The sequence below is a fragment of the Lytechinus pictus genome, chromosome 8, assembly GCF_037042905.1.
Source record: "Lytechinus pictus isolate F3 Inbred chromosome 8, Lp3.0, whole genome shotgun sequence".
NCBI classification, from domain to species: Eukaryota; Metazoa; Echinodermata; class Echinoidea; order Temnopleuroida; family Toxopneustidae; genus Lytechinus; species Lytechinus pictus.
Window position 1 is genome coordinate 4,995,436 of NC_087252.1, and position 12,081 is coordinate 5,007,516.

General features: G+C 36.0%; 3 protein-coding genes across 3 annotated transcripts; 1 reads left to right on the plus strand and 2 right to left on the minus strand.

Annotated features, from left to right (window-relative positions):
* Positions 1-295: 295 nt before the first annotated feature.
* LOC129267405 (histone H2A-like) lies at positions 296-796 on the minus strand. The gene has a single exon (XM_054905117.2). The coding sequence runs from the start codon at positions 794-796 to the stop codon at positions 296-298; it is 501 nt and encodes a 166-aa protein (XP_054761092.2).
* A 48-nt stretch (positions 797-844) lies between these two features.
* On the minus strand, positions 845-1,288 carry LOC129267404 (histone H2A-beta, sperm-like). The gene has a single exon (XM_054905116.1). It carries the CDS (start codon positions 1,286-1,288, stop codon positions 845-847), a length of 444 nt encoding a protein of 147 aa, XP_054761091.1.
* Positions 1,289-3,721: 2,433 nt separating this feature from the next.
* On the plus strand, positions 3,722-8,259 carry LOC135155037 (uncharacterized). The gene is made up of 3 exons (XM_064103432.1): positions 3,722-3,855; positions 4,885-5,003; positions 5,820-8,259. The coding sequence occupies exons 1-3, from the start codon at positions 3,792-3,794 to the stop codon at positions 6,153-6,155; spliced, it is 519 nt and encodes a 172-aa protein (XP_063959502.1). The 5' UTR covers positions 3,722-3,791; the 3' UTR covers positions 6,156-8,259.
* The last annotated feature ends 3,822 nt before the right edge of the window (positions 8,260-12,081 follow it).

Genomic DNA, 12,081 nt, shown 5'->3' on the forward strand with positions numbered 1-12,081 from the left:
TTGACTTGTTCTTTTATAAAGGATCTGGCCATAGCTCTTGATTCTAGCAAACAGGTCCTAAGAAGCATCCCTGTGGCACTCCATCTTTGGAAAGCACTTCCTAATTAAGTTGTTTCAAGCGCCCTCTAATAGCTCTCTGTAAAGTTTCAACAGAGATGTGTTTAAGAAATCCCAACTCTATTAAAATACAGGCATGTTTCTGGTGCACATGTCTTGTAAACACTTGATGAAGCTGAACGTATTGCCTCAACAGTCCTGAACTTGTACATCATTACAAAGATGTGCAGGCTCTTTTTTAAGGAGAGGATGGCGGATGCAAAAATGGATGATGATCACACTTTATCTGATTGCTATTTTCTTTGATTTTGGCGGCAGCACGCTTCTTAACCTTACGTTTAGGGAGGAGTATAGCCGGCAGTTTTTGTGGGTATACACCTCCTTGGGCAATGGTCACCCCACGGAATGTTTCAGAAATCTCGTAATCATTGCCCACGGCCTGCCTCAGATGATACGGATTGATCCTCTTCTTCGGCTTTGGCGCCATGCCCCAATCCAGGAAACAATACATACAGCTCATGTCGCGTTCGTTGTCGGCCAACGTGAGTAATTCTTCCACCAGATATTGCAGAACACCGGCGAGGAAGACCGGCGCCGCAGCGCTGATACGGGAGGCGTAGCGTCCTTTTCGAAGATGACGATGAACGCGTCCAACTGGAAACGTCAATCCTGCTCGGGCCGAACGACTCTCGGCCTTTCGTCGAACTTTGCCGCCTTTATCTGGATCACGCCCAGACATTTCACTTGAGATGAGCTTTTAAACCATAGATAGATAGACAATAGTCTCCTACTTTTGGCTGGTCTTTCCCGCTTTTTTTCCAGCAGCACTTCGCCTCCTCTTGCGTTTTGGGAGGAGTAGTGCGGGAATCTTCTGGGGATGATTAACCCCTCCCTGAGAAATGGTGACTCCCTGGAAGATCTTTGATATTTCGTCGTCGTCAAGGACAGCAAGCTGCAAGAGATGTGGTGTTATGCGCTTCCTTGGGTTATTACTTGATCGACCAATACTGAGATATGTACTAAAACCGGATATTTGGAGGAGTTCTGTGACCAAGTACTCGAGCACGCCGGCGAGAAATACCGGCGCTGCAGCGCTGATACAGGAGGCGTAGCGTCCTTTACGAAGGTGACGATGAACACGTCCCACTGGAAACGTCAATCCTGCTCGGGCCGAACGACTCTCGGTCTTACGTCGAACTTTCCCGCCTTTTACCAGATCATGCTCAGACATTGCTCCTCAAGAATTAGCTCTCGAACTACCATTGTATCAAATCAAGGAGCTTCAAGCTCCTTGGTCAAATTGAGCCATTGCGAATATTGTAAATTTTATATGCGTCCGCCAGCGGTATTAAAATAAAAACGTAAATTAATTATTATGCTGTGCAGATTATGCGAGCGAATCCATTAACATGATTAAGGCACAGCCAGCACGGTGCACGTTATCAAATCTCCATTACTTTCAAATAAGGAAAGGTTTTATTTTGTGTGTGCATTATACCATACAAATATTGACTGCATACTATCCGCAATGATTCTTCCATGGAGCTATATTACAGATGATTCTACATGTATGAATGCATCCATTGTAAAATAAAGTGCACTTTGATCATAATACAGTAACAGGAAGCCTTGGATAGTTTATTGATCGCGGAGAGAGACTGATCGCTCGTAGTCATTTTGGCATTTTTTAGTATTGTATGCCACGAGGCTGGGACTAATAGCAGTCGTAAGAATGTCCTTTCGGGCCTCATGAAAACTCGGATACTAGTAATATTCAAATTTAATTTCAGACTGCGCATTATAATGTCGAGGTATATGGGTATAATCAAAATAGGCCTATACCTGTTCCCCGAATATTCAATTTTGATTTATGCAAGTGCAATTCAAAGAAAATATAGATATTCTCTCACGACTCCAAACGTTTTCGACGATATTCAAAATCTTGAATGTGCGCACCAGAAATATTTTTTGTTGGATGATGACCAAAATGGAAAACGGGATTTGGGTGTTTGTGGGTCCTTCTTGACAATTAAGAAGTCAGAACTACATCATGTAAACACCGGCCCCCGGGGGAAACATACGGTAGCTCAGTGGTCCAAGTAATTTGGATGTTGGTTACAGGTCTGGTAAATGGCTTTCAATATAGTTAACAAACCTGCATAGAAAGGTACTCCTACCAAAAGGAAAGTTAATTACCAAAAGGAAAATAAATGATGGCCTGTATGATTTTTCAACAGACCTAGTTTAACAATTAACATTCTACCAACTCTTTTTTCATATTAGGAGCGGGTCGGTAGTTTAACAGACATTCCCATTTAGGCCTATATGGGTGATTCCATACGTGTCGTACGGGACATTTAGAGAACATTAACAGTTTTTCGACAAGAAAAACAAAAAATATTCCAGTAACTAAAGGTGATCATCAAGAACTGCCAAGGTGTTAGGAAAACCAAGACTTAACATGACTTGAATTCACATCCTGTATAATACAGATTTAAAATAGTAATGTGTCGTACGGGACGCAGAAAAAGTTGCTTTTTTGGAAACCTCAAGTGTGTCCTCTAAAGTCTGTGAGTTGGACAGATAATTTTCATAAAAACTGAACTCAAATTGATATTTAATTACTCAAGAACAAATACTTTTATGAATAAAAGCAGAATAAACATTCATGAATAAATAAAGCAAATTACAATTTTCGAGAACATTGTGGCGTATATACGGATCGACACTCAAAATGTGTCGTATATACGGACATCTCTAAATTGAAGCCAAACTTGTTCAATCACTTTATTTGGCTGATAATAATGATAATCTTATCAAAGTAAAGACATTTATTACGTTAGAAACCGCTATTGGCTGAATAGTGCTGTAAATATATCATAAACAAAATATATGTGTTGTACAGGCACTTGCGTGTTGTACTGGGCAGCCTTTATAAAACAATGAACCTTTTATCAATCAGATAGGGAGCATTACCCCTAAATTCTTCCTTTTTTAATGAAAAGCCTTAAGTTATCATTCGGGACAATATAATTAAGTAACCTCATTCTATCTGTTGTATATACAATTGGGAGCAATATATCATCATTTTTTTTCATGATGGAGAAATGTACAATGGTTTTTTTTTAAGAGCTAAAAAACTTGAGGTTTTGTGTGAAGTAAAATGGTGAATTAAGTAATGATTTCCATTACACTATACAATGAATGATACTGTGTTTGTGTAAATTATGGGGGGAAATGTTAGGATTTTTCATATACACACTCACAGAAATATTGCCAATGTTAAGTAAAAAAATAGCATGTAAGAATAAATTATACACAATCTATGTAAGATCTGGTAAAAAATGTCTACTTTGCCAGTTTGTAAGCATTTAAAATACATATGTGAATTGTAAAAAGGGTATTTAACCTCGTTTGGGTAAATATTACATAGTAATGGAGTCCAAAATGCATGATGATTGGGAAAAGTTTTTCCACATCCGTGTTATGCGAAATGGCGATTGTGATTTATTATTTTTTTTTACACAATGGTGTTTTGTATATGAGCGAAATACACGGCGATTGTGAACTTAGATTTTTTACATATCGTGTTTTGTTTTATTGATATGCGAAATACACGGCGATTGTGTATTTAGTTTTTCTACATAATTGTGTTGTGTTTTATTGACACGTGCGCGCAGTGTAAAATTCAGAAGTTCTTAATTTTGAAGTACAAAATACCGTACTCTGGCAACATGGCGTACGTCGAAACGGTGCTGCGAGGATGGGGGCTTGGGGATTATGTGGACAAATTTGAAGGTAAGAATAGAAACTTCTTTTTTATTTCATGAACAAATGATTGATGCTAGTTATAGCTCTTGCAGAGGTAAATTATATGCATGTACGTGAATGTGGTGACTTAAAATTTAATGACTTTAGCCACAGATCAGTGTAGTGTTCTGTCGTGTTCGGTCGTTGCGTCGCGTTGATGACCAACCGCGAACCTTCGCCCCGCTTGCTTTATTTGCAGCGCGGTTGTAAATTAGTGGTCGCTCTTAATTTGCATCACCCGAACACTAAAGTTTTATATGAGTCCAGGCATTGCAATAAAGATAAATCTGCAGATCTGAGGACAAGATTCATTTTCTTTAGATAATCAATGATGAACAGATAAATTTCACATATCAAAGAAAGTGAATAGGACGCGGACGTAGGCCTATACAGCGTCACTCGCATTGCTCCCCGGGCTATTACTAAACACTCGGGTCGCGTCCCCGCGCCGCGGCCCGTCGCGTCTCGCTGAGCCAATTTTTTTGCAATGGTGTCTTCAAATCGGCAAACACCATGGGGAAAATAAATTTTTAAGTTATCGGCTGTTTTTAACCAGTTTCAGTGGTGTTCTCAAAGGGGGTGCGAGAGAAAATTTACTTTAAAATTTAATTTACTTAAAAGAAAAATATTAAATGAAAGGAAAATAAGTCAAGAATTGTAAATATTTTTTGTAAAGACTGACAAAATTATTAGAATGAAGTGAATAACACTCAATAGAATAAGTCTCTGAACTCTTCAAGCTAATGCTGTAAAAATGAGAAAGAAAGGGTGAGTGTGATGAAACCAGATTTTTTGCTTAAGGTCTTAAGGGGGGGGGGGGGAGTGTCAAATTGACACACCCACCCCCCCCCCCCCCCCAGTAATCTCAAGCACTGAAAATGCCCAGTTAGAATAGGGTTAAATAGAAGTGTCTTTGAAATAAATCTGGGGAAAGAGACTGATTTTTTGATATGTTAACAATTAATGAGATGTTTTTTAACGATTTTGTTACTGTTTTTTTTATTTCTTTATATTCAGAGCAAAATAACAATCTAGCCTTTGGCTTGTTACCAGTACTATTTCCAGGTAGAAGAAAGGGGAAAGGGGGCAGATATTCAACCCGGGAAGCACAACTAGGATTCATAGATGTCCAAAATGTAAGTTGGGTCAGCTTGCTTTTTTTTAAATTGTAATGCTGTTTGGTCCTGTTAGTTAGCATGTTATAAAGTGTGTATCTTATAGTGGAGATTCTAGATACAACAGAGGCTCAATTCTGTTGCAGCTTAGGAGAAATCTCTAATTTTGCGAGAGACATTTGTATTGTATGTATGATTCTGATCTGGTTACCCACACTGTTTAATGCAAATTCCATGAAAATAAATTTTGATTTTCATAACCACTCTCACAAGAATTGATTTTGTGATTCTCGTAAATTGAACATTTCTTTATGTGCAATTACCCGGTAAAAACACTTAGACAGTGTGCAGCTTTCCCCCTCCCCCCCAAACTTAGACAGAATCAGGAACATGAATCACGAACCCATAAAAATGGCTTGTGTTCAATCAAAAAAGTCCCAACTTCCTGATTTGTTCTAGACATGAATAATACATTTATAAATCGACATAGTTTATTCTTCACATCGAGCAAATGTCATTTCTTTCAGCGAAGAGGACTACGTGTAGTGCAAGTTCCTGATCAAGAATGGATAAAATATGCTTGAACTTGAACATGTTTTGTTTCGGGAAAATAGCCACCTCATGTCATGTGACCAGCCAATGGTCAGGGTCAGTAACTCTTGGTCAACGGTGTGTTCCATGAATTTTTATTCGGATTTTTATTTTTTTTCATTTGAAGATCTGTACTTAAGGTAATCCTGGCTTGAATTATCTATCAAAATTATATTTCCTGCCAATCCAGTTCTGAACCTCTTTTGCATGAATATTTTTCTCTTTTTCTCTCATTCTTCTGTTCAGGAAAACCTTGCACTAGACAAGTTCCTGGAAGATATTGTACCTGAAAGTCGACCTCAACCGTTCATACTAGTCATTGGGTCTCTCCTTAAACCAGTGCAAATTTTCATCATTGTGGAAAGGCGGGCATTGGAACAAAGTAGCTTAATGAAAGCCGTAGATACATGCTATAAAGCAGTGTATGTCCTGGATCTAGAATACCAGCCTCAGTGTTGTGGTGCGTGGGAGTTCCTACAAACATACATTTATGAGATGAAAGGAGCTGTAAAATGCAGTGCGATCAGGGAGTTCAGAATCTTCGAGACAGCCTATGAGTCAATAATGAATACCAACATCTAACTGTCCTCATGTGAGCTAGCAAGTTTATTGCCTTTCCAGATACTTTTGCTTAAGAGAAGTTCCTGTGTTGATAAATGTTTTGTTAAACTTTCTCTTTTTTTTGGAGGGGGGGGGGGGCGGTTAATTGACAAAGTGAATGTCAAACTGTAGACTGTTTAGTCGACTCGTTATCTGATATCTGAAGCCAGTTTGCAGCCCGCATTCAATAACTATACTTTGTTTCGCTTCAACTTCAGTAGTGATGACACTGTTTTGTAGTGTACGCAATGCTTTACGCACCTGCAAAGTTTCACAGTGATCCTGGGCCGAGATCTCGGGGGGGGGGGGGGCACTTGATGCCCCCCAAAAAAATAACGTAGTCTTTTTAGGGTTAAGTCAGAAAGTTGTTTGTTGTATGAAGTAAGGTCTTAATTATTATATTTTGTTAAGTTGTTTTCTTCAACTGCTTTTGTTTTTTAATTGACAAAGTAAATGTCAAACTGTAGACTGTTCAAACCTGACTTAGTAAATGTCAACTTGTAGACTGTTTAACCCTTTTCCTTTGGGGGCAGCGGGGGGTCAATTTGGCCCCCCTCCCTCAACAATCTGCGTGATAACTCCACAATGCGCATGGGGAGGGGTGGCACTTGATGCCCCCCCCAAAAAAAAAAAGTTTTCACAGGGCCCAAAATAACCTAGTCTTTTTAGGGTTAAGTCAGAAAGTTTTTAGTTGTATGAAGTATGGTCTTAATTATAAGTAATTTTATATTTTGTTAAGTTGTTTTCTTCCAATGAACTTTTGCTCTAAAGAAGTTCCTATGTTGAGTGATGTCAACATTTTTTTTAAACTGCTTTTGTTTTTTAATTGACAAAGTAAATGTCAAACTGTAGACTGTTCAAACCTGACTTAGTAAATGTCAACTTGTAGACTGTTTAACCCTATTCCAATGGGGGCGGGTCAATTTGGCCCCCTCCCTCAACGATTCACGTGATAACTCCACAATGCGCAGTGATCTCTGCAAGCATAATTGAATTGAAGTATGATTATGCTAAAATTAAGTCATTTCAGCCATTTGAATTTTAAAAGTGAATTTTTATATTGATTTATTGAAACATAGAAATATTGCATTGCATTTGTACCCAAAATCATGTTTTTTAGTCATTTTTTGACTTGATGAAAAGTTTTCAAAGGATCGTGGCCTTAAATCTGTATGTGCAGTCACGATAAATTTGGTGTTGACACTGTTGAAAGTTGTGCGATACTTGTTAAAAAAAAATTCATGAAAGCTTGTGCCAAGACCACTATGCATTATGGAGATATTGTGTGAATCGTTGAGGGGGAGGGGGTAATCAAATAGACCCCCACCCCCCCCCCCCCCCAGTTGGTTAAGGCCTGATCTGGGTGGTGAACTTATAAAGGCAGTTAAATTGTATGTAAACTAGAGTAGAAATGCACCTGTATGTGATATAATTATTCTGTGTATATTTCAAAACACTTCTCTCATTTCCATCATCTATAATGATTGTTTGTTTGCCCTAATTATCGTTAATAATTAAATGACCTGATATTTTCAATAGGTGTTTTATACTTGACTCATTAGCTTGTCACCAAAAAGAGAATTCCAAAGTGTAGGGTGCCTGCATTTTTCCAATAGTTCGGATGTAGAAGCAATAACATGCCATATAGCCAGGGGAGGCGCCAGGGTGTTTTGGTAGGAGGGGCGAACTTTCCAGGGGGGGGGGGTGACATCATAATATTTTTTGAAAATTGAACAACAGGGGTAAAATCAGGGTAAAATGGCTTATACATGATTAAAAACGCTATTTTTACAATTATCTACCCTTCACCCTTTCTTTTTCTTCCTCTTTTTCTTCTTTTCTCTTAATTTTTTTTCTTTTTTTTTCCTACTCAAAATATTGCAACCGCATCTTTCAGCAATTTACATGGGAGGCCTACTAGTTTTTCAAAACATGACTTAAAGTACATATATAATTTTTTTCCACCATTTTATATTCCTTGTTGTTGTTTTTATAGAATCATCCTAATTATTTGTAAATATTGTAATTAATAGTTATTTTTTCTAATCCCTTATAATTATTTGTATAAATAATTCATGTAATTTTGTTTCTAAATAAACATATAAATATAAAAAAAGTTGTTACATGTATATAATGATCGATGTGTTCTTGTCTGTGTCATTATAATATTACAATATATGTTCTTTTTTTACATGATTTTCTGTATAATTGTTTTATTTTGTAAAATATACCAAACTATTATTTAAGAATTTACATTTCAGCAAGGTAAAAACTTTACATAACTGCTGTGTATTTTTTTAAATGAATCATTTTGGTGTAAATTTTACTTCTGTATTCTGTACCCTTTACTCTGCTAGTACATGGAGAACCTATTGGGTGAACACAATAACAGAGTAAAGGGTACAGAATACTGAAGAAAAATTACAACAAAATCGGATGCATTAAAAAAAATTAGTCAGCAAGTATGTAAAATTTTTACCTAGCTTAAATCTAATTCTTACATAATAGTTTGGTATATTTTACAAAATAGGGGTTAGGTAAAACTTTACACAATTGTTGTGGAGTTCTATACGTACATCGCAGATGTGTATTTTTTACAAAATGAAAAAATTACACAGCAATTATGTAAAAAATTTACTTTGCAGAAATGTACATTCTTACATAATAGTTTTGTATATTTTACAAAATAGGGGTTAGGTAAAATTTCACACAATTGTTGTGGAGTTCTATACGTACATCACAGTTGTGTAAAATTTAACACAACTTGTGTAAAATTTTCTGTGTGTGCATGATATATGTCACAACCGTCACTTGTAATTCCACAAAATATTTTTTTTCTAAAGAAATGCGATTTTACTTTTTTAAACTTTTCTGCATTTCATGAAACCAAAACTGTATATAAAAAATTAGTGATCATTAAGGGAGGTCCAAATAGATGATTGATATTATGTAAATCTTTTGTTTTTAATCTTATAATAATTTCGTAATAGCTTGCAAGAGGAAATCATCTTCCATGCTAGGGTGAATTAGTTATAAGGTTTTCTTTTCATGCTGAATGACAAAGAAATCAACCAGCTCTGACCAGTGAAAATCACCAGTTTAGCTGAAGGGATTCACAAAAGAATAGGCCTACATGAAGTCAATTAAAATGGTTAGAATCACCTATTTCATGTTCTATGGAGATAAAAAATACCTATTCAGTTCACTTAATGTCAAATCAATTACTTAAATAAAACTAGGCCTATTGTCTATAGTTTCTGAATCCAAATCCTGCAATGAAATGCAGTATATATTATGTGTCGTACGGGACAACTTTTAATAGGACAATTATTGAAAATTGAAGGGCAGTAATAATTATTAGATCCTTATAGGATAAGTCGATTCCCCATGGGTCAAAGATAGAGAAACTGATATTGTAAGATTGCATCATCAAAAGTAAAAGTGTAGGAAAAACTTTTGCATTTTCTTGTGTCGTACGGGACATTGCCTAAAAAAGGTTCGGAAAAATCAGGGATCCCCCAAATATGGATCATGAAAATTTTGTAGATATTGTTTTGAACCATCAATAATAAATTATTCCATTGACCTATAACATTTTCAATTCTTGTGCTTTGCCAATAATGGTTTCAGGCAGTGTTTGTACTTGACTATTTAATCAGCAAAATTATTGAAAATTGAATATTCCATTGTTTCCCGCTAAAAAAAATATATCTAACTTCACTTTTGGTTAAAACTCATAATTTTCATAAAATTGAAGTATCATAGTAAAATATTACACTACTTATGACTTATTGAAAGCATGTTGAAATTTATGAAAAAAAGACGGGAAAGCCAGTACAAGGAATATAAACAAAGGAGAAATAGTACAGCCTGTTTACCTTTAAAAAGAAAGTTCTAGCTATATAGGTCATTTAACTTTATGTATGCCTCAAGGCGCTTTGGCAACTCTTTATTTAAAATTGTTGTGAAAGAAATGGGGATAAAGAGTATTTATCGTGAAAAATATCAATGAAATGTCCCTTCTCAATGCTTTCTACATAATACGTTCAGCATATCAATAGATCTGTATACCAACTTCTAAAAGAAACATAAATTTCAGTCATGAATAATTAAAACTTGAAATCAATTTTAATGGGGCAGCTACTCGTATCCGTCAGGAATGAAAAACTCGAAATTCTAATCACTATTTGTTTATTATTATTTATTTATTTATTTATTCATTTTTTTTTTTTTGGGGGGGGGGGGTATTTTCACATTTTTTTCGTCAGAGCGTATATCTACATAAAAATCATTTCCAACCCGCTCCTAAAAGAATCAAAATTTTAGTCATAGACCATTAAAAAATTATAATTCATTCTGTTTGTATTACATAACATAATGGGGCAGCTGAGTCAGCTCGTATATTATAGGACGTCAGAAATCAAAGAAATCAAAATTGTAATAACTTCCTTAATCTTTGATGGATTATCCTCAATTTTTTATCTGGTATTTTTACAACTTATTTTTCGTCAGAGGGAAATTTTCCTATAATAAGAACTACTAAAACTTTGGATGCAAAATTTCCGAAATAGTAATTTTGGCCAACATATATTTTATATTTGTAAAATGGGTACCGGTAATCATTTCATTCTTCAATGAACAATGTCAGCCGTGCTTGCGAGGTGGCGCTATTCCAGAATGGAATGGTTTATGCAGAGAGTGGCCCACTCGCTGGATTATCCCTGGATAGATCTTTATTTTGCTCAATCATTATATTCCACTGGCGGATCCAAGGGGGGGGGGGGGGGGGGGGGGGGGGGCACAGCCGGTCCATGCACTTCCCCCTCTTTTGAGAGGCACAATTAAAATTTGTATTGTAAAAATGCCGTCAAAACACAAGTGGGCCCCCCCCCCTTTGAAAGTGAGGACCTTTTTTTTGCTTGCTTGCTTGTCAAATTTTTCCTCGGGAAAATGTGCCCCCCTTTTCTCATAAATAAATAGAATAAATGACGAACACGTATAGCGCATTAAAGGTAAGAGATAGTGAGGCAACTGAAGTGAGGGCGGTTATGATAGCACCATCATTGACACTGATGAATGACGTAATGATTGGCAAGCCTTTTTTTTTAATTAAAAATAAAATTTATATAGGCTTTATATAAAATGGTGATATATTAATATATAGACGCAATGCCTGCAACGAAATTTCAACATGTTTGAGTCTATGAACTGGAATGACAGTTCCACAGTTATGTTTGTGCGCATTATGATCTGCGCATAGTTTACACTCTGCGCGCTGACGTCACAATGGATGAGCAGGTGATTAATTAGCTGCGGGTATGAGCTGATTTTTCTCATCTTCTGCACTTTAACTGCAGATCCGATGCGTTATTTCACAGAAGCTAAAAAATTGAATTATTCCATGGACCATTAAAAAAAAAAATCTGTACAATTTCAAAATACTTTACTCTGCAGTGCTGCCAAGAATAACGAATATTACCCCGAGTTTGTATAAATGGTAGAGTGGTTTTGATTTTTTCTTCATATAGATACAAAGCATTCGGCGCATTTTTGGTGTTTTAGAAAGCACATTTGCTCTAATAAAAATGCTGATAGTTTAAAAACAAGCACATGAACCCCTATTTTTTAATGTTTGTACCTCTAAGGTATACCTTCCTCTACAACTCTGCAAATTTTGGTGAAAATGACATGGATTTTGAATAAAGTGCAGCATTTATTGTACGTTTGTAGTTTTTAACTGAAATTTTACATTTTTTAGATTGGGATTTTGTTATCTTTTACGCCATTTGTAAGAACTGACAGTGCTGTTAAACTTAAAATTGCAAACAATAGCACTATAAATAGATTCTCCATTTTAACGATACAATTATTAACTCTCTTGCGAAATTTGATGATTTTTTCATGTATT